This window comes from Dermacentor variabilis, chromosome 5 (genome assembly GCF_050947875.1).
Source record: "Dermacentor variabilis isolate Ectoservices chromosome 5, ASM5094787v1, whole genome shotgun sequence".
Lineage (NCBI taxonomy): Eukaryota > Metazoa > Arthropoda > Arachnida > Ixodida > Ixodidae > Dermacentor > Dermacentor variabilis.
In genome coordinates, this window is record NC_134572.1 from 162023717 (window position 1) to 162046688 (window position 22972).

At 50.6% G+C, this 22972-nt stretch overlaps 1 protein-coding gene across 1 annotated transcript; it reads right to left on the bottom strand.

The window, feature by feature from the left end:
• Nucleotides 1-2921: 2921 nt before the first annotated feature.
• Nucleotides 2922-22200, bottom strand: LOC142583688 (uncharacterized). The gene is made up of 6 exons (XM_075694175.1): nucleotides 22152-22200; nucleotides 20541-20707; nucleotides 18602-18766; nucleotides 16830-17156; nucleotides 11507-11675; nucleotides 2922-2953 (listed from the first exon to the last, which is right to left on the bottom strand). Exons 1-6 carry the CDS (start codon nucleotides 22198-22200, stop codon nucleotides 2922-2924), a joined length of 909 nt encoding a protein of 302 aa, XP_075550290.1.
• Nucleotides 22201-22972: the final 772 nt, after the last annotated feature.

A 22972-nucleotide genomic window follows, 5' to 3' on the forward strand; every position in this document is an offset into this window, starting at 1 on the left:
TTGAGGATCGCGTCGTGGTTAACGTTATCAAAGGCTCCCTTGACGTCTATTGCCACTATGGAGTATTTGATCCGATTGTTTAGGTGATCTAGAAGACCTTCATTTAGTTGTAAGAGTACATCCTGCGTTGAGAGGGGCTGTCTGAAGCCGAACATGGTGTCTGGTAGGTGGTCGTTGTCTTCCAGGTACTGGGTAATACGGTCTTGCACCATATGTTCGAAAAGCTTTCCCTTGCACGAGATGAGGGAGATCGGGCGTAGGTTCTCCAAGCTGAGAGGTTTGTTGGCCTTGGGGATCATGGTCATGTCCGAGTGTTTCCACACAGCAGGCAGTTCTCCTTTCTCCCACCACTCATTGTAGTAACGGAGGAGAGCCTCGGTGGCCTGTTGCGGTAGGTTGCGTAGGTGTTTGTTAACGATCCTGTCTTTACCAGGGCCGAGGCCTACGCGTGCCAGGGGTGTAAAAGGTCGGCTGTGCGCTGCCGCAGACAGCCAATTTTTATTCGAAAACACCCTGGCACGCTTCGGCCTCCGCTGCCCCATCCCACGGGCCACCCTGCTTCCTGCTTTTATCACCCGCTACCCCTTGGGTGCCCAGGAGATCCTCTGCCGCCTGCTTTAACCTCAGGTGCTCTCCTGAGGCCTCCGTTTGCCGGTTACATGTGCCCTCCTGGAGCAGTGCTTGTAAAAAATGCATATTGTCGCGACTAAAAAATCCACCCGCGACTTAGCTGGACCACTCTGAACCTTGCCCCTTCAGGCACAGCGATCACCAAATGGGGCGTCCGTGCCCACTGCCTCACAGCGCGGGCAGCCAGCGGCGGAGCGTAAAATAAACTGGACCGCACTCCGCAATGCTGGCATGTCTAGGGAACAAACGCATATAACACGCGTTAGGAAACCTCCTCCGTTGTGCCTAGGCAGACTCACATATCGAAGGAGCAAAGGCCCCCAGATTTTCTCTCTCGCAGCCGCTCTTTCTCGCGCCTGGGCAGAAACGTCGAGCGCCGTAAGAAACGCCACGCCCCGCTGTACCTACTTGCAATTGTCAAGATGCTTCCCAGTGGAGGTATTCGTGACGTCACACGAAGAGGTTTGTTCGGCTGCTTGGTCAGGCTTCGGTTTCGTTTTTGCGCTTTTTTGCTTATGTAAAATTATTTGCAAATTTGCGTAACAATCAGACGCTTGACAGGGAGGTCTCGGGAGCCTAAATATTCAAGTACCTTGACATGGTCAAAAAATCGCCTGATTTCTACTTTAAAGCGAATTATGTTATGTGAAGATGACGATGTCGTTGCCATTAATCATAATTATGTTGGTGTGCCGCCTTCAGTTGCGCCGTCGCCGCGTTCGAAAAACGAGAAGAATAAGGTACTGCATTGGTGTCGTCTCGGCTTCCTTGTATTCAGGGTCCGTCTTGCCGTACAAAATCTGTTATGGCGCACTGTTTCCAAAAACCTTTCCATAAGGGATGTCTTCGTTTAGACTCGTCATTGCAAAAAAGATTCAAAATCATGACAACAAAAAATACGCGAACGAGACCAAAGAAAGCAAACCAAAAGAAGCGCGAGCAGTAGCTTACGCCAGCAGACAATAGTACGAAACGAAAGCTTCGGCTTACACCACATACGAGTACGAATCGAGTGGTCGAGCGGGTAACACCACTTTCCTTCGCTTATACGTCACTGAAGGGGCCGCTTTCATTGGTCTCCGGCGTTCGCGGTCGCCTCCACGGAAATTCGTGAAAAATCGGTCCAGCACCGATCCCTCCCTCGGCATGAAAAAGCTGCTGCGAAGCAGCTTTCGCGGTAGGCGTACTTCATCGTTCTCATATGTTGATTTCATGCGCCTTTGACGTACTTCATCATTTTCATATGTACATAGCCATCATAATCCTGGACGGTCTGCTTCTGCACGCACAAGCTGGCGCGTTTCTTTTTCGGAATAAAAAGCTCTTGGGAGCTTGCTCGGTCTTCGGTCCTCCAAGTGGAGGTACATCAAGACTCCTACGTCGTGTCGTGTTCCCGTCCTCCCTGCAGCTACGTTCTGGTCGCCGCCTGCGCCGGGCTGCCTCTACAAAGGTGAACAGTTCCAACCCCGGCATTTACGGCGCCTCTAACCCTCCAACCCCGACGACTTCACCTGCGGTGCGCTCTTGGACTGTGAAGAGCCCTCAACGCGATTCCCATGTCTTTGCGGGAATCCGCGGCGCTGACATCGACGAATGCACGGCAACTACGCCCTCGTGAGTTCGTGCAATCGATGGACCGACAGCCAGAAATTGTCCCACATCGCATTTTATTTAACCGGTGTTGCAAAGACTTGGTGCTTGAACCACGAATCTGACATCCCGGATTGGTCAACATTTACGAGCAAGCTGCGGCAAATTTTCACTTCCTTGTCTGGTTGTGCAGGAATCCCCAAGCAGATACTGGACATGCCCTCCAACTTCCGCACGACTCTTACACCTCATATATAGATGATTTCTTGGCTCTTTGCCGCCGAGCGAACCATAGCATGACGGAAGCCGAAGGCGTTCGACACATATTAAAAGCATTGGCTCTGTCGTGTTCAACGCCTTAATCGTGCAAAAAATCGGCTTCCGCCCACAACATCACTTCCACGTGTCAGTGCCTAGACGAGCTGCGGTCTCTTCACCTTCAAGAGGAGTGCAGCAATCCTCAGGTTCCCTTTTATTCCGATCTACGTGCTCTCATCCACGCCATCATCATCGAAAAGCTTAAAATATAAGAACTGAGGCGTTCTCCTGCTGCCTGCGTCCCCACCCCAAACTTCGACTTGAGCGATGTTATAAAGCGAGAGTTGAAAACGATGAACACACCCACGACAACTCTTACTCCGGTAGCGCGCGCAATACTCACGTAGGCGGATGTTGCTTGGCTACATTAACTCCTACCGTGATCATTTGGCTTCGATGGGCACCACGGCGCTTGCTGCACATTGTTAAGAACGGACCACTGACATGCAAGTTTTAGCTGTTAGGAATGGCCTACCGAGGTGGCAACGTGCAAGTTTTGCCAGCCAGTTGCGACAGCGGCGGCAAACTTTTCTTGGAACGGCACCGCAAACCTCTAGCCACGGCGTCACTAAGTCGACTGTGTGTGGAGCACAATACGCCCGTCCTCGACTCTCCGACGCTGGAGCCGAGTTTGACGAAGCAGGCTTTGTGCCTGAACCCGCCACCGCGGACCTGATCTGCTATGGGCGGGCGAGTTGCCGCGGGAACGTCTACGGAGCCCCTTCCCACGCGCCGTTCGAGAAGCAAGACAATGGACACCACGGCGGCCGCGCTGAGGGCGTCAGCTCCGAGTTCTGCGAAGGCCCTCTGCCCTCGGGGGGGGGGGGGTTGTGACCGTGAACCTGTGCGGGTGTGTGTGTGTGTGTGTGTGTGTAATCCCTCGCGAAGAGGCGGCTCGTCTCCGGGTCGAACGTTTCCCTCACCTTGGGATCGAGGGAGGACCGAGTGTTTAGAAACCGCTGTTGTGCGGCTGCTCAAGGGACTTTCTCTCGCAGTAATGCTAGACGGATGAACTGCAGCATCCTGATGTAGATACTATAAATAAACCCATATTCCTCGTTCTCGATGAGAAGCAGTCCTTCCCTTCAACAACGTCCTCAGCGTGGATAAGTTGGACGACGCCATGGGCCAGCTACCTTCTAATTCATGCCCGACGCCAATCTTGACAACGGGTTACGAGCGATGGGATTGAGCCCCCAATCTTGACAACATCCCTACCCTCCCTGGCGTCCACCTCGTCCGGTTAGTTTTAACTGCGGTATACGCGGCCATGTATCTCGCTTCTGCCACCGTTGCCAGAAGAATGAAAGACGAGGAGGGTATGTTGAGCCCGAGAGAGACCGTACCCGCCGATGTGACACCTACTATTCCGGACCGTAATCGTTCCCTCAGCAGCGTTCTCCGTCTCTTCCAGCTGCCCCCAGCACACCTCCCAGTTCCCTTTTGCCCTGACGTCGTTCTCCTTCGCCCTACCGGCACTCTACATCACCACTTCACCCCACTTCACATTTTTCTGAACAGCACTCAGAAAACTGAGCCGTTGCGGTGCCTTAGCGGTTATGGTGTTGTGCTGCTAAGCGCGACGTCGCGGGATCAAACAGCGGCCGCAGCGGCCTCATTCCTATGGGGGTGAAATGCAAAAACGCCCGTGTCGCGTGCATTGGGGGCACCTTAATGATCCCGTCCACCACTACGGCACGCCTCATAATCAAATTATGGTTTAGATCCGTAAAACCCCAGAATTCTATTCTCGGAGAACTAACATGCATGCAGCTTTTAGAGGGAAAAAAGCTTCCTGTCGGTCATCACAAATTGCTCCTGTTAGCTCGGCCAACATGCTTTATGCAACTGTTGAAGATGCTTCCGTGTCAGATCTCGTCGACACCGGTGCAGCCGTTTGTGTTATTCGTCGTGATTGCGTTCGGGACACCGGAGATCAAAAACACCTCATCTGGGACCTGTTTTGCGCGGAGCTACTAAAGTATTCATTCAGCCCGACGGACAGTGTACTACTCGTGTTTTCATCGACGGCATTCGCTACCACATTGCGTTAATTGTTTTTCCCACGTGGATCCATGAATTTATCCTGGGCTGGCACTTCCTATGCTCTGCTTCAGCCCTTTTTTCATGTGGAGATTGTCAGATGCGGGACCTTTTCGTGAGCCTTCTTCGAGTTCACCAGACAACATCGAACCGCGTCACACCCAATTAAGGAGCGCAGAAGAAGATCTACCACGTTCCGGAGGAGCGGCACGTCCGAACAAGTTGGCGGCCCCCACCTCGTGCACTATATGTGGAACTATTGTCGCACTGCTTGACTCTTCCCGAAAATGTAGCGGGAGCCTGGCACGGTTCCAGGTAAAGTGGGTCCTGAGCCAAGCTGCTTTGCAGCTCTGAAAGATCGCTCGAAGACAACCCGTCTCCCCCCATCCGCGTATTGTGACGGCGCTTGAAAGCTGCGAGGCAACGACGGCCGTAGTGCACCGTGAAGCCCTGGGAGCAATCCCCCTCCCCCCTGTCCACCTTTGTGACGGCAGTTGCAGACCAGGAAGACAATACCGCAGACAAGTAATCCCTCGGACAATTGGAGCCCAAGGAGCGACCCTCTGCGCCGGGTGTGACTTACATTCGCACGGGCGCCTACCACTGGCCGAAAATGACGCCACATGAGCGGGCTCGCCGATTGGCCAAAAATGAGGCCACCTTAGCGGGCTCGCCGATTGGCCGAACGTGACGTGACTTCGAGACACCGAAGGGGTTAAAAGCCAGACACTGGGAGCAGCAAGAGAGCATTCTTTCATTCATCTCTTTAGAGCTTCTTGCCACTGGCCGCAGCGTCCGAGTTGCTGCCGGCCCGTAATGACTTTATGACTGGTAATTTCTCTGTACTCTCACTGTAAATAATGTAAATAAACATCCAGTTTTCATCCCAAAGTCCTCCTCAACCTCGGCCAACTCCCGCACCCAACGACAATGTCCGAAATCTGGGGGACAGCAATTGAGATCGTCCTCCAGATCCAACAACTGGTGGCAGCGCTAGGACGAACCTTCGTCCAAAGAAATACTGAGGAACCGGGAACAGCGAAGAAGAAAGAGCCTTCGACCTAGAGAGTCCTGAGGAACCCGGAACAGCGAAAAAGAGCCTTCGTCCTAAGGAGTCCCGAGGAACTTGGAACAGCGAAGAAGAGAGAGCCTTCGACCCAGAGAGTCCTGATGAAACGGGAACAGCGGACCAATGAACCAGATGGCAGGGTGCTGCAACCGTAAGTGAGCGCGTGTTTTTTTTTCCTTTTGATTCGCCAGACTTCAAATGTTTTGTGTTTATTTTGATAGTTCTAGGAATCGGGAATTTGTTGCATATTGTGTGTTGGCATAAATTAATTAAGGAAAACAGTTCTAACCACCAGTCGGGGCAGCTGCCATGGATCTTAGAAGGTTGACGAGGTTAGACTTGTTATTGGTGTGCGACAATTTGAGGACGAACAGATGAAAAAGCCAGCTATCATAAAGGCGATTCAAGATAGTGGCAATGATGATGAAAGCATTGAGATTGCTTGGGAGGTGATACAAGAAACACGGGAGCGTGAGCGTCGTGAACGTTAGCGTGAGAGTCACGAACGTAAGCAAAAGCACGAGAAAGAGAAGGCAGCATTGGAAAAACAGATACAATATTTTCAGCAGTTAAAGGAACAAAGACAACGGCTGTCTCAAAATTCTGTAGGTAGTACAGAGCAAAAGAATGAGGAAGTATCTAGCGGATTTTCGCCAAAAGCCGGCGAAAGAGGTACTTTCTGTGATTGGCTGCATATTCATAGGTGAACGGAAAGGACTAGCCGCTAACGATGTCTTAGTGGCAACAGAGGCCGTTAAAGGCGGTAGTGAAAGCGACGAGGTGTTGTGCCAACAGAGCACTGTAGAGACAGCTAAGCCAGCTGTGAATGAATGGGCACAGTCACCACGCGTGCGCGTCGCATGTAACGTTAACGAGGTAGTTAACAAAGCACAGAGTAGTGCTGACCCGGCACACGCGAGCACCCATGTCGAGCAAGATCTGCGTGCCGAAGGGAAGTGCCAGCGGACGATGCAGTTGAGGGCAGTACGCAGGATTGCGAGCCGCGTAACTCTAGGGAAGACAAGTGCATGGTTCAGGGATCGGTGCAACTGCCCGCCAGTCTAGGTAGCCGAGAGAAGGATGATTTAGTCATGAATCATTCGGACTGTGCGCGGGAGACAGTTATCGAGACCGACGAATTGTGTGCCGATGCACAGCGTGAGCTGGGCAGTGCAGCAGAGTGCAGTTCGCAATAGTGCGAGTTGCATAGCTCGAGTAAAGCCTGCTGCATTGTTCTAGAGTCGGTTGAGCTGTCTGCCAGTCGAGGCAAAGGGAGAGTTGATTTAACGGAAAATCACTCCGTCTGTCTGGATAGGAGAGCGATCCGGGCCGGCGATATGAGTACCGGCCAGCACGAGGCGCGAGAGGGCGGCATGAAAGGGAATTCCAAGAGAAAGCGCCGCAGAAAGAAGCGCCGTAAAGATCTGAATGCGGTGGCTAAAGTAGCGCAGCCAAAGACGGCGAAAGACGCAAAAAGCCAGGCCACAAGAAAAAGAAAGATGCGGTCGTCGTTGACGATGTTGGCGCATCAAACACGTTCGGGCCACCGGTCAAAAAGTGACCGAGAAGCATATTCTGCATGGACGCGGACAAAGGGCACGGGGCAGTTACGTTCCTCATCGTTCCATCGTTCTTTTCGGAGTTCAGCATGTAGTGCGAAGGAGCGCAAGGTGGCAAGACGAGACGAGGTGGTAGGGAGTCGTGACGCGGTCAGTCGAGATCGTGATGAAAGCGGGGCATTAGAACGCACATTGGCAGGAAACTGTAACGTCTTGGAGGAGCTGATAGTGAGTCAGCCCTTTTGTTGTTCCTCCGTAGCCAGAGTAGCTTTTGAACCGCGACCACCTCGAGTACGACTCATAAGTGTGAGTCAGTTGTGAATGTTTGAAACGGGAGGCCAAGAGAGCTTCCGTAGAAGGAAATCGTTTTGTTTTGTTTTATTTGTGAGCATTTGAAAATTTCGCGATTTAAGTTTCTTTCAATATGTAAAAGTATGAGCTTTCTTTATGTTTTGTTTGAGAAGCTCCAAGATTTGAAAGATGCGTTTTAGGCAAAACTTTAGTTTCGCGAGTGCTTATCTACTCTTTCATTAGCACTCGCGAAACTAAAGGCTTTCTTTTTTGTGTGTGGGAGTAACCTGAAGGTCAAGGTTATCGCTGAGAGGCCTATGGTAAGGCGTGTGTATTGTTAACCTTCTTTTTTTTAAAAGTGGTTTTGAATTTTGTACGGTTAAGCGCGTAGATTTTCAGTTAGTGCATCATTTGCACTGAGAAGAACTCTTAGGTCCATTAGCGCGTGTCCTGTGTGGACGGAAGGAAGCAGGTTTATGAGTGGGTTGCTCGTGTGTGTTGAGGGTGGCCGTATTCTGACTTCCCTAATAAGCGTGCTTGGAGCTAGTCATTAGAATACGCATTTTTTTAGGGGTTCTGCGGAGTGCGTAAGCCCCGCAAGTTTAATTGTTCGTTTAAGTTACGTGTCCTGTAGGCACTACAGGAAGAAACGTGAGTAAGCGTAATGAAATCAATTCGCTGGCCATGAAGAACGCTGAAAGAACATGTAGGGTAGTGGTGTCGAGCCTTGTGTGACGAACTTCGGGATCCTGGGCCCTGGAGAACGTACGTCAAACAAACAAAACAACACAGCGCTACACCACGTGTAAGCTCAGGCTCTTCGCCATTGACTCGCCAGGCTATTACTAAGTCAAAATGAACCTTCATCTTTTCTTTCCCCAATTCTGATAAAGCAGTTCCAAGCACCTACCTACGACGCAAGTACGCGTTCTGAATAGTGACCACAAAGCTAGTGCGCTTGTGATTACGTACTTGTAGAGTTGGCCGGACTGTTCAGTGGTCCCAATACGTGCGATAAGTACGCCACTGTGATAGGTTAGAAACATGCTGTTCGTGACATCAGGCCGCTTAAGATATGTTCGGCTGTTTTCATTGTTTGCAACGACAGCGACCCTTTGTTTTGCAACAGCAATGTCACTGTGGCCTTGTCGGCATTCAGAGAGATATGGATAGCAGTTTAGAAAGGTGGTTGGAACTGCTGATGTGGAGCTATTGTCCCATTGCTTGACTCTTCCCGAAAGTGTAGCGGGAGCCTGACACGGTTCCAGGTAACCTGTGTCCCGAGGAAAGCTGATTTGCAGCTCTGATAGGTCGCTCGTAGACAACCCGTCTCCCCCCATCCGCCTATTGTGACGGCGCTTGCAAGCCGCGAGGCAATGACGGCCGTAATGCACCGTGAAGCCTTGGGAGCAATCCCCCCCCGTCCGTCTTTGTGACGGCAGTTGCAGACCACGAAGGCAATACCGCAGACAAGTAATCCCTCGGACGATTGGAGCCCTAGGAGCGACCCTCTGCGCCGGGTGTGACTTACATTCGCACGGGCGCCTACCATTGGCCGAAAATGACGCCACCTGAGCGGGCTCGCCGATTGGCCGAACGTGACGTGACTTCGAGACACAGAAGGGGTTAAAACCCAGAGACCGGGAGCAGCAAGAGAGCATTCCTTCATTCATCTCTTTCGAGCTTCTTGCCACGAGCCGCAGCGTCCAAGTTGCTGCCGGCCCGTAATGACTTTATGAGTGGTAATTTCTTTGTACTCTCACTGTAAATAATGTAAATCAACCTCCAGTTTTTATCCCAAAGTCCTCCTCAACCTCGGCCAACTCCCGCACCCAACGGCAAGGTCTAAAATCTGGGGGACAGCAATTGGGATTGTCCTTCAGATCCAACAAGATGAAGCGGTACGTGCCACAAATAAAGCGCTTGCACTTATTACGGACTCTTTAAGTTCATGCTCACCTTGTCTTGCAAGATATATATATATATATATATATATATATATATATATATATATATATATATATATATATATATATATATATATATATATATATGCTTTGCCGTACCCCCACTGTTCACGAGCATACAGGCTGTCTCAGAAAGTATACTCGCACGAGCATGTTGCCAAGTGCAATTTCGTAGATTTCGCGTATAACGCAGCCAAAAATGGTGGCTCTCCCGTAATTGAGAGTAGATGTAATTAGAAAATGGCTACCGGCAACGCACATTGGTTGGAGATGATACTAGCCACAATGTTAAAATCGGTGTAGTGCATGTTCGCAACGGCACCTCACCACACTGCGCCACACCATACTGTGTGCACTATACTCCATTCCCTACACAGCAGTCAACGCTGTGGAAGCTACACAAGAAGTTCTGTCAAGAAAACTTATCGCTCCGCGCGTTCCGTCTATGCTTCGCAGGGCGTTCCGTCCATGATTCGTTGCGCGCCAACAGCGTTCGCTCGCGCGATCTTGCACGTGAGGCTCCTTGCGACTGGTTACAAACAAAAAGAAAACCCCGAAAAGAACAACAAAAATATAAGTGACCTGAAACAACGCATTAGCAGCCGTATACCACTGCGTGTTATTTCTAAGGATTAAAATTTTTTTTCATTCAATAGTGTGCCCCTATAAAAGACAGCTAGCTGCGCACAATTGCGGTCAAAACCCATAGAGCTATATCCAAGTGGGAATGAAGTCACTGCAAGAAGACTCTGTAGCCTCCACAGCATTGACTGCTATGTGTCGAAGGGAGTATAGTTTATATGGACGCAATAGTTTCCTGTCACAGACAGCACCACATTGCAAGTCTCGTCGCGGTCTAATCGCCATCATCGGTGCGCCGGACGCGCCGCGGACCTCGAGGACCGCTGGCGTTGAAAAGAGCACAGGCAACTCTGTCTTAGCAACGAAAGATGACAATCGAGTGTGTATTGTCCTGTATCTTCCTTTTGAATATCCCCACCCCCCAACCTATTGGATATGACAAATAAAACTTCAGCAAACAAGAAGTTACAGCTTGAGTGATATTAGACAGTTTTAGCAGAACGTTTCCTTCGCCCTGCTCCGCTAAACCGGCGAGCGGGGGCGCAAGTGCGCATGCGCCAAACGCTCAGCCGCGAGCGCGTGGGCGGACGGGCGCCTCCGTTCCACTAAAAAGCTTGCCGAGCGGAGCGCGCAAGTGCGGCGAGCGGGACCGATGAAAGTACAAAATGGCTGCCGCCACTCCCGTGGTGGGGTGGCTAGCTTAGCCGCGGATTGGCTGATCTGCTCGGAAAAAGCTTTGCATCTTTGACAGAGTGCCTAACGAAACGAGATGAGAGTGAAAACTAGGCGCCAGAAGCCCGGCGGGGAATACGACGATTTGTTGACGAGTAGATAAGGGACACATCAAGCGTCTTCGACTAAGAGCAGCCTTGCAGCCTTCATGTGGTAATGCACCCACCGCGCAAAAAATAATAAATAGAAATAAATAAATAAAAACGGTAAATGCCACCAATATTTGTTTTGAAAATTGCAACATTGAAAAAATTTCGCTGCGTGGCACTTGTCAACTCGAATATGCTATATGCTTTTGGCTGTTGTTTTATCTTGCACCACCAGGTGGCCCAGCATGCGACTGCACGCCCGCCGAACGCGTGTACACTCAACTAAAATAGATTATTTTTCCGTTCATCCGCTGGGGCGGAGCGGGTCTACGAGAGCAGAGCGGGCAGCGGAAAACATTCTGCTAAAACCATTTATTGCGAACAAGCAATTGGAAGAACTCGGAAGCAATATTTTCTAAACTAGTTTTGGAAGTAACTAGCCTATGTAATGGGGTCTCGACTGTTGCAACGGGTTATCTCGTTTTATTCTCGCAACTTGTTCGGATGTTCTCGTTTGAGTACCCAGATAACGTCTCTGGCTTTTGGCTCAAGGTCACTTCAAGATCGCCGACAACGGAAGCTAAAAACAATTCATGCTTAAAAAGAAATAAAATAACGAAAACGAGACTAACTGACCTTCGCTTTCCGTGAATATGACGTCCGCGCTGAGCTCAAGCACGGCGTCCTTCTCCAATGGCGGCGCCAGCACGGATATTCGTTCGCTGACGAAGCTCGCTAGGTCGTTGTTTTCGATCATACTTTGCCGCGTCACCTGCCACGTGTTGTAATCGTCGCTGATGTCAAGCTGCAGGAGGAACAGCAAATGAAACATAGGTATGATGCCCGGTTTAGCGAGTGACCTATAAGTCTGGTATTATTCAAAAAACTGTAGTAGCAAAACAAGGCTAGAAAAAAAAAACATCACATGAACTCTACACCAATCGTTCAATGAAAAATAATTATTGATTGTGCTTAACTTCCGAAAGTTTCACACGGCCTACGAAAAAAACCGTGCAGCGGGGAGGGTGGAGGGGGAACAGGGTTAACATGACACCCACCTAAAGCTAAGTGCACGGGCATTTTCACTCAGCCTCCATCAGAATGAAGCTGCCGTTGTCTGGAATCAAATTCAAGACTTCGTGCTAAGTCTAAATAAAGGAAGTATAAAATTGGAGGGAAGAACCGCAACTACTACTACTGCTGCTACTACTACTATTACTATTACTACTTACTAACTATTACAACTATTAATAACGAAAATCATTATGCTCACACACGCGCAGGACACTTGATGGTTGCAAGAATGTACATCCTGAGTGACGTAATCACATCAAGTGCTTTATAGCGTAAACACGCACCATCGGTTGACTGAGATACGGTTTGCTGCTTGTCATTACGTTGTACCCTTCAGCCGCGGCTAAATATCTACGGAATTCTGCTTCTGAGCACGATGTCAAGGGTTTGATTCCCGGCCCCATAGGTCATTTGGCGATGAGAATGGAACGAAAAAACGCTCGTGTACTCATGTTGGTGTACGGTAGATATTCACGGAAAGATATTCAGCTGGTCAAAATTAATCCGGGGTCCTCCACTACGGAGTCGCCCATAACCCACTCCGCAGTTTCAAATCGTTAAGCTCCTGTAGTGACCGTCCGTCACTTCATTGTCCCCGCTCCTTTGAATTGCACTTTGCCCTGAGGGTCATTGCCCTTTGCTCCCCCACTGTACCTAAACGTGGGGTCATTGGACCCTGCTCAACCAACGGGGGTGATACCACAGGCAATGCTTTTCCGTTTGAATAAAGCCTGTCCACTCTCAGTTCTCAACCTGTCAAAAGACGCATTACTTGCCTCCGCTAAACCAAGCTCCCAACAAGTGGTGACCCAGGACATTTACGTTTTTTTTTTCGAACACTAGCCATGGACGACGCTGCTCCAACTCCTACTGACAGAGACTGCGCCACGATTACTTCTCCAGTCATTGCCGCTGTTATTCCCGGCGGCCCTCCAGATCGGGGGAGTTGCCACACCTGCGACATGCAGTTGTCACGCCTCCATTCGCAACACCTGTCAGTAGCATGTGTGCACGGCGGCCCCACAGATCGGGGAAAAATGGTACACCTGCGACATTCAGTTGTCACGCCTAAATTCGTAACATCTGTCAGCAGCCCAAATTGGCCTGTCCACGCCGGGGATCGGCGTCAGCGCGCGTTCCTCCTACTTTCCTTCTTGATGCCCAGGGTGGGGGCGTGCGTTTCCGACTGGGCGCACCGAAAGGGACAACCAGCTCACCGACGCCGGAATTGGTCTCCTGACGCCATCTGTCTCCTGACGCCGGAATGGTGGAAACCAGGAACAATGACGACGCAGGCAAAAAAACAAACAAAAAATAAGCAGATCCGGATGGCTGAGAAGGGGACTCTCGGAAACAGTGTGACTCGGACATGCTAATACGCTACCATAGTATGCTCCGATAGTTGGAGCCGTTTTGTAATCTCAATCATGTAAACTTTTTGAATATGTTCCTATTTCTTCATTTTCTTGAAACGTTGCTCGGAACCCTTTCTACCGGCACCTAGCACGGCACCATCGATGGAGACTTCGTTGACCCCACGGACCCCCGACTTCGCAACACCGCAGAGCTTCAGCTTCCTAGCTTTTGGGCCAAGAATCCTCGAGTTTGATATATGCAACTAGAGGCCCGTTTTCAACTCCAGCGCATCATTTCACGAGCAGCAAGGTACTTGCACGTCGTCGCCGCGATACCCTCCCATATCGCCGATACCATAGACGACTTGCTAGTGGGTACGCCTTCTTCCACAGCATACGACGACCTGAAACGCACGGCACTGCAGTGCCTCGAGCCATCACAACAGTCTCCAACAGCTAGTATCCGGGGAACTCGGTGACCAACGACTGTCACAAGTCCTGTACCGGTTGCATGAGCTTCTGGGCGGCCACTCCGCAAAAGAGAGCCAGCTTCCAAGTTTGCGCGAGCTGTTCTTGCGGCGCCTTCCACAATCCGCATGCATGGTGTTATCGGGTTCCGGCGAGACGAGTCTCGATCGGCTAATTGCACTTACTGACCGCATATGGGACTGCTCGTCTGCAGCACAGCTACTTATTGCCACTGCTACAGTCTCAGAGCCAGCAAACCAACTCTCACGCCAGGAGGAAACTGTGAAGTGCCTTACCAGTGCACTGGAGAAGCTTACCACGGGTGGAAACATTGGAGGACAACTTTGGCGCAACCATTCATCTTCACAGCTTGGCAGCGCACCTAGAGACTCGCCGCGGCAACATATCCGCTAATCAGTCAACTCTTATGGCCATTCCTCGACACATTCGTGCACCCCTTGTAGTGATACCCCTTCCTCGAAACGTCCATCCCCAGTATCACATCTCTCGCCGCGTAGCTCGCGCAAATGCCCTCCACAAGTATTATGGATAGACGCCATCTGGGTAGACGCCACATGTACAACGCATGAAGCTATAGCAGTTGCTTACAACCCAACCTTACCCCGACTCGTAACTCACCATCTTCCCTCGGGCTCTACACCTGAGGAAGCAGAGGAGACCGCCATCGCCTTAGCCCTTGCCCTTTCGGATGCTGAATAAATCTTTAGCGATTCAAAGACTGCTTTGTCCAACTTTGCGAGAGGCAGAATTCACAACCCTGCCTGGAAATTGTTGAACATCCCCACCCAGAATTTACCACGCAGAGCAGAGCTCCGTTGGGTGCCGGTTCACTCTGGGAACCCCGGAAACGAAGCTGCCGATAAATTGGCCCGAGGTTTAATTTGCCGGGCTCAGGACAGCCTCGATCCGGGTTTCTCGAGGGAGCGGGTGCACAGCTTTGCGGAGCTCACGCAAATACCCCGTTAGGACCGTCGGGCATACCCTCCAGCCGACCCCTCCCTGACGCACTCCCAAAGGATCCTCTGGAGACGCCTCCAGACCCGCTCTTTCCCATCCCCTCAGCTGCTATCCCACTGCTGTGGCATCTCCCATACATGCTCCCTATGCGGAGACACTCACGCCACACTCTCCCACATCCTTTTTGGCTGCCCTGCCGATCCTCCCCCGCAGGGACAGCCTGCCATCTCAAGCTGGGAGGACTGGGAGGTCCTGCTCTCGTCTACGGACCCGACATCGCAGCTTACTGCGGTGGCTCGGGCTGCCGACGTCATGAACAAAAGGAGCATGAACGTCTCGACGTAGTGCGGGACCGTACGGTGGTCAAGGGACCCAGAGGAGTCCAAACTCACTTGCTCTGAAGAAACTTGTCTGTCTGTCTGTCTGTCTGTCTGTCTGTCTGTCTGTCTGTCTGTCTGTCTGTCTGTCTGTCTGTCTGTGTCTGTCTGTCTGTCTGTCTGTCTGTCTGTCTGTCTGTCTGTCTGTCTGTCTGTCGCCGCGGCAGTTGTGCTGGTACCACTGTCGCTTTCCCGAACAAGAAAGTCGCTGCACTGAGCCCCGTTCGTGCACGGGAAGCGCACCGTCCTGTCGCTGATGTCGGCGTGCGACCCCTTAGGCAAGCAGCCTATGCTTTGTAGCCGACCGCATTGCCGGCACCCGCCTCTTTGTCTACACCAGAGCCGAGCTGTCTATCGATCCCGCCACGGCCGCAGATCGCCAATGCGGCAAGTCTGCACCCACGCTCCACACAGTGAACAACACTGCCATCACGTTGTATGGATTCCGGTCAAAAACGCTAGATATCGGACTCCGGCGATTGCACAGATGGGTGTTTGTGATCGCCGACGTCAGCTTTGCCATCATGGGAGCTGATTTGCTCAGCCATTTCAACCTAGATGCGTGTTCGCGACCTGCGCCTGAAGGATTACGTCACATCGCTCGATGTACTTGGCCCGCAGTCCAACCTCCCTCTGACATCCATGCGTTTCGGTCGGTCTCAACGTACGACAAGATAGTTGCTGAGTACTCCCAACTCACGAAGCCCCGACACGATGCAATGCCCGTGAAACACAAGGTGACCCAACAAATGCGATGACCCGTCTAAGCTGACCCAAGTGCCTTCCTACCTCGCCGACGTAGCCAAATTTTGGTTCTTCCACCACGAATCCAACTTTACAAGCTGGTCCGCGTTAAAGACTATTTTTGCCGAAGTGTTTGATCGCCCAGCTGTGCGTAGGCTACTCACTGAACAGCGTCTACGCCAGCGCGCGCAGCAAGCCTGGAGAGACATTCCCCAGCTACATCGAGTATGTTCTCGATTTGTGCAAGCGGGTAAATCCTAGCATGTCAGATGATGACAAGATCAAGCATATCCTCAAGGGCATCGAGGAGAGAATATTGCAGATGTTGCTGGCCAAAAGCCCAGCTAGCGTATCCGTCCTCATTAACCTCTGCCAAAGCTTTGACGAGCTGCGCCGCCAACGTTCCATCGCGCACCAGAACATTCAGCACGCCAATTCCGTCTCGAGCATCGCGGTTTCTACCGACATGACCAACTGGACCCTCTCGCAGCACATCAAAGATTTTATTCGTGAATAGGTGGCCAGGCAGCGGTCGCTGCTGCCTTACAGCGACGCACCTACGGCAGCTTTGCCTCCAACGCTGCAGCGAGCCATCCGGACTCAGATATCTGAAGCGCTTCCTGCAGCTGCGATAGTGCAAGTACTACCACTAACTACTAACGGGATACTGCAAGTACTACCAAGCCAGCTTCATGAACAACTTTAGTATTTTAGATTTATTGGCTTACTGACGTTCTACCAACGGTAAGTTTGGACTTCCAAGTACTTCGACAACGTAATCCAGCGATCTAGAATTAGTTAACATTATTTTCGAGCCTTTTCAGAGGGTGTTTATTGAGCTGACGCGCAAAGTGATGACAATGGGTGAATTACAATGAGTAGAGTTACTGCATAGGCTCCCTTTAGGGAGCCAACAGAGCCTACACAGCAAATCTGAGTACAAGAAGAGCAGCACGCCCTCACGTGGTGGTAGCGGCCACTAGCACTGGCTCCGTGCGAGCTGAAGGACACGACGGGCTGCAGGCCGTACGTGACCGCCAAGCGGATCGTGGTCTCCAAAGGGTCCGCGTCGTGGGCGGCGCGCGCCATCTTGCCGCCAGCAGGTGCCGGCTGCAGCCCGTGGTGCACGAGGAAGGCCCACAGGTCGGCGCCTTCGGACCGGTTCTCGGACACGAGCGACACGCATGCGCAGAAGAGCGCCGTCACTTTCTGGAGCGCCGTCTGTCGTTGGCGGGGCACTGGCGAAGCCCGCAGCATCCGCGTCAGGTTCACCATGTGTTGCTGCCTCATCTGCGCCAGTGCGTGCCAAAAGAGCGACCGCCATGCTCGGGAGAGATTACGCGGTTCTTACTCACACTTACTGTATTTACTCGAATCTAGACGGGCCTCGATTCTAGATCTACCTCTTGAATTCGAGAAGTGAGAGAATAAGAATAAGAAACGTTTCATCGAATGTAAGCGGAACGAAAAAAAGAGGTGTTTTATCGCAAGAAGAACATGCATTTTGTTGCGGTTTCTGAAGCTTGTCGAAAGCATGTGCACCGTTAACTTCTCGCCGTCTTCAGCGACATCGCGCGCTTCTTAGTCACCAATTCCTTCCAACAGCGTACTGACTTCACTGTCGTCCAGCGTGTTCGATATGTTACCTTACTGCGGTCGACAGTGAATGGCGGTCGCAGTCAAACCACCCGCACCTTCGAATCTAAGCCGACTCCCGGCTTTCGTACCTCATTTTCTGTTCAGTATAATACGCCATTCGATTAGATACGGTACTTACCCGAGCTCACCCATGCACACACTTACAGGCATGCAGTGACGAAGCGCGTGCTCAATTTCCATTGTGCGCAAGCAACTTGTGCGCGCAACTTGTGTTTGGATGCACAAAAATATCGTCATACACGTGAGCGACACATTGGGAGTGTGCCAAACTCAGCAGACCATGTGATCTGATCGAGACGTCAAGAACGCTGTGCGTCAATAAAAATTGAATCAGAATCTTTTCGGTCGCCTGAAGGCCCTATAGCGTGTCAGCACCGGTGAGAGTGCCCCCTTTCACCTTCACATCTTGATCCCACAAGTACGGTAACGAGAGTTATCAGAAGCCACGTGAGATGGTGGAGTCGTTCCATTTAAGAACTACGTCAATATTTGCATTTCAGTACCTTAGACGTCAATTTTAGAGTGCGAGATTTATTTGTTTGCGGATGCCTCGTAAATTTATGAAAGTTAGCTTTTGTGTGTGTTCTATGGTTATCATAAAAAGAACGGAAAAGCAAGGAAGAAAGAATAAGCAGGTTCAACGCACATGTAGGAATATACATGAAGCGAGGCCTTAGTGAAACGGTAACTTAAATGCTATACAAGCAATGGTGACGCATACTATTTTGTTGCGAAAGTTGCTGCGAAGATTTTCGTGACTGTTCCGTGTGATGTTGACGAATGGAGGAGGCTTATCGAGCTCGGTTTCGCACGACAGGAATAATTCATAAATATGACTGCACGAATAATTCAGGTCATTATTTCCACTGCGGCCTATCTGACCTTTGCGAGGCTCGAGCCGCCAGAACTTAGCACCATACTCCTTATCGGTAACGTGATCGCCAATCCGGTCTCGTAGAATATTCGTATAATGGGGCCGACAAACGCGTGAACAAAAATTGAGTTCCCTAACTCTTCGCCGGTTGTTCTCCTTCCATCCGGCCAAGGGCTGTCTGTCGTAAAATCTACTTCCGTACCATCTTGAAGGTGTTCGCGTACAGCTGGTTGCTGCACACGTAACCGTAGAAGTCAGTGCAGGCGTCGGCCGACCGGTTGATGGAGACCTCCAGGAAGCGTGCCAGGCGCTGGCAGCCCGCACTCTCGCACTGCACGTCGGCCAGCCGGACTTGACTGGCGGCCAGCTGTAACGGGCATTCTTCTAGTTAGACGGAATCCTTAGGTCTGCTCGATTACTCTTGCGAGAGTCTGCCAATGGCAGCATGGACCGTTACCACTCGCACGCGATGGGCGTGGCATTTGCGATACATCCATTGTGGTGGAATCACCGAAATGACCATTGAGAAATGTTTTCGTAAGACATGAAAAGATGCAAAAATAAGAGAAGGGTAAAACGCAACCCTTTTAATTCTCAGCTCAAGTCACCGTAAAGTTTTGTATCAAGGCTTCTGCTCAGGTGAGCTAGATGCTAAAGGTATACCAAAGCATGATTCTACAACTTCTGTGGTGCCATGATTGCACATACAAAATAAACGTGAGATCGAAACTCTGCCATCTAGCTATAGCAACGAGAACCTGCAAGGAAACCCAGTAAAGAAACCCGCGGGGTTTTGTTTCTTATAGTCATCGTGCCACTCATTGGCAGATGGCAATATTGCTCTTTCATGAAACTTCCTCCAACTTGCGCGCTTGCCCAAAATTGGTTCGCCATATTCAGTATTGTCCCTGTGCTGCGAGTTGCCGACTAAGTCGCCCTCGCCTATAGCTCCGCTAGCCTCGTGGTTAGCTTGGGTGGTACAGCGACCACACCCAAAAAACTGTGGGTCCCGGCGTAGATCACCGGACGAGGACAACGTTTTCGTCAACTCCGAAGTTTTCTTTTCGAGAAATGCGCATGTTTATTTATTTATTTATTTGTATAGTTGCACGGTGCTCTAGGTGAACGTTAATATTTTCTGTTCATGAATCTACTGGAACACCTCCGCCTTGCGGGCTTCCAAAGAATTGATTGGCCAGGTACGAAAAAACACTGAAATATATATATATATATATATATATATATATATATAAGCGAGGGCACACTTAAATACCGGCGCTGAGTTTCTGGCATGAAATTTAAAAAAAAGTTGGCGGGAGGTATTTGGTATCTAATTTGTTCCCGCTAAAATCACCCTTGCATCATCAAATGAAGAAAGCAGAAAATATTCGAAAGAAAAAAACGTTATCGGCAGAAGGAAAATGTCCGACGATTACGATACTCTCTAATGCGAAATTTGAGCACAGCTTTGTACGTGTTTTCATTTCGGGATATAGTGAGGCAAAGAAGTTGAGGCCGAAATCACTGCACCGACTGGCAGAGGGTCAGTGCCGGCAGCGCCTTCTCAGGAGGAGGGGGCAGTATGGGAACACTGGCACGAAGAGCGGCATCGGAGCCAGCTGTGGAAAAAGCGCGAGCAGTAGCACGAGCACGTTCGCGCAGTCATGCCGACGCCCACACTCAACCCAGAAACGGGCGCCTAGGAGCTGCGCTCTAAAAGCAGAAAAAAAATCGATGACATATGGCGCCTATTAAAGGAACACAGATAAAGAAAGACCACCGCTGACATGCCAATAAAAGCTGATTATAATTGAGCGCTGGTCCTGTTTGATGTCGATGTTTGTTCCTGCAGTCCTCGATTTTTTTTCTTTCTTCATCTTAGGCTGAAAGCTTCCGCTCATAATGAACCAACTATCCTACTCAAAGATTCTTTGGAAGAGTACTTGTCTATCTGCTGCAATCATGGTGTAAACAACGTTTGTGAACGCGATTTCTTTTGACCGGTTCTGTACGGTGGAGGTAAGGAAGAAAACTTGTCCGGTGTAATGTGGCAACGCAAGGACACGTTCTAGCTTCGTTCGCTTCACATTGCACGCCCACGTGCAAGTGGAATCGGTGTACTCTGCGCACGAGTGACGTACCCACGAGTTGTAGTAGAGCAGCCCGGCAGTACCGACGACTGCGAGCAACGGTAACGTGGCGGCCGCAAGCACCACGGTGATCGTGAAGCAGCGCGCAACGCGATCATTGCCCGAGTATGCCTTGGGACCCGCTGGTTCACGATATCCACGAGCGGATGCCCAATCGTCTGCAAAGAGAAACGATGTTTACTGATGAGAAGACTGAAAGTAGGCCTGAGAAACCTTCAGTGGCAAAGGCTTTTAGAAGTCGGCATGCAAGAAAAAACGGGGCTGCTGCAATGTAACGACTCTATTCGTTTTGTTCTCCGTTCTGCACTACATCACTGGACCCAGCAGTGCTTCGCCTACATTATTACTGTGTTCCGCCCGTCATAGACAGTAGATGATGACAAAGAAATAGAATGGCACGAAAGGAACGCTAGATTGTGCCTTCCCAAAACTCCTCAGACCTAATGCATCCTTTCCCGAAATAAAAAATTTCAGTGGGTACTTTTCCGTAGGACCTATCACACTTCCAACGTAATACTGTCGGCTGAGTGGAGAAGCCACGAGAGAAGATAAAGCTCCCGCGAAACGGTTACTCCGCTCTTGGTAAAGGTGATAAGAGAAAGAAATGTGGCCAAGAAGGGTGACCATGATGAATGAGGGAGCAGGTGAAGCACATAACGGGGCATGCTTATGTAAAGCTCAGTGTTTGCAATCATACAAAAAAGGAAGGAAAATAATTTCTCGGGTCATGGTTAGGGTCACCATGACCCGAGAAATAGGTTTAGAGTAGCAAATAACGAGCTTTGAAAGACTGCTGGATACTGAGAGGGGCGACAGCGGCAGCCAGTGTCTGCAGATCTTGCGTGTATTGTGGACAATCACAAAGCTTATGATGCACACGTATCTACAGGAACATAGCAATGCTCAGTCTGCAAAGTACGTACATTTAGAGCGCGAATACCATGACGTGTCAACGCCGCTTCCTGCTTAAGTCTTTGCAGAAGACCCGCGCCACTGCGCTCAACTTTAGATGGTAGCCAATATGAAAACTTGTCCAGCAGCCATCTTACGCGTAGTCGCTGTGTCTTTCTCTCGTTTTTCGTATAACGCTTAAGAGTAGGCAATTGGCTTCCGCTCTTGAAAACGCGAATCACAATCATGTGCCTCCAACTCTTAACGAGTTGGAGGCATGCTTCAGCTTTGGCAATTTGGAAGTCACGCTGACCCCAATGGCCGGTGGTGCGTTTAGCTGTGATGGGATGGGCTATTTCTTCAATTATAGACAACGAAACTCAGCAGCGTGAAAGGGCAACAACATGTAGATGCTTCCTTTCATTACATGCAAGCACTTGCGGCGCTGATTTTTCATGTCTTTCCTGACCACATCTGAGGATGCCGCGAAATTTAAAGAAAGTCTCTCCTATTTCTTTACGTTCGGCTAATCTCGGGTAGCCAAACTGAATAGAAAACTCTCTCGTGTAAAGAGCACGCATTGATTCCGCCTACTCTCCGACAATGTGCTTTGCGTTGATGCTGCCTTTTGGCCCCCGTATGCGTGGGCGTCGTGGCACTGAGAATCGGTGCAATGTAGATAAAAAGGTCGCCGAGTGGCGTTGTTCTTACGGATTTCTGCTTCTTCCTGTTCCTGGAACAGGCTCTCGTCGTCGTTCATCGCGGGACTGCAAAACGGTAGGCTCTCCTCGGTGAAATCGACGGTGAATCGCTGGCAATGGCCTGAACCAACCGCCGCTGCAGTGGATCCTTCTTCTTTCTTCTCCTCCTCCTTTTCTGCTGTGGCCGCCACACTTGGGCGCTATGCAGGATGCCCCGAGCTTGGCGCATGCCAGAGTGCCAAGGTTGTCTAGGTAATAAATATTACTAGTTAACTCTGCGGAAGCCCGCAAGGTGGAGAAGCTGTACGAAAGGAAAAATCGTCATCTACCCGAGTACAGCACGTGCAGCTACAAAGGAAACCAATCTGTGTTTCTCAGCAAGAAAGCTCTCGCGGTTAAAAAACAATTCGTCCTGGTCCGGGGATCGAATCCGGAACCAAGGCCTTTCCGCGGTGGTCGCTCTATACCATGTGAGCTAACTAGTATGCTAGCAGATCACTCCGCCAGGCCTAAGTGATTGACAACTTGTGTAGTTCTGTGTAAACCCACCACGTCAGGCCTGTTGCAGCGTCAATCGTTCCAATGGTCGCATTCACACAATCCTTTCTGTTGGTGCCTGATCGCCCATTGTGTGCGTCTGCCTCTCGGTAAACTACAGAAAATCACACGCGTCCCTGTGATAAAAATTGGTCTATGATAAATTGGTTCCTCCAGGCGCGGCCTCCCAGGTAGCACGGGCAAGCGCCTGCTCTATCGGGGGCAAGCACTTACGGAGTCACCCTCTGTCGGAAGCACTTGCCTCAATTGCCTAGTATGAGGGATAACGCGGCG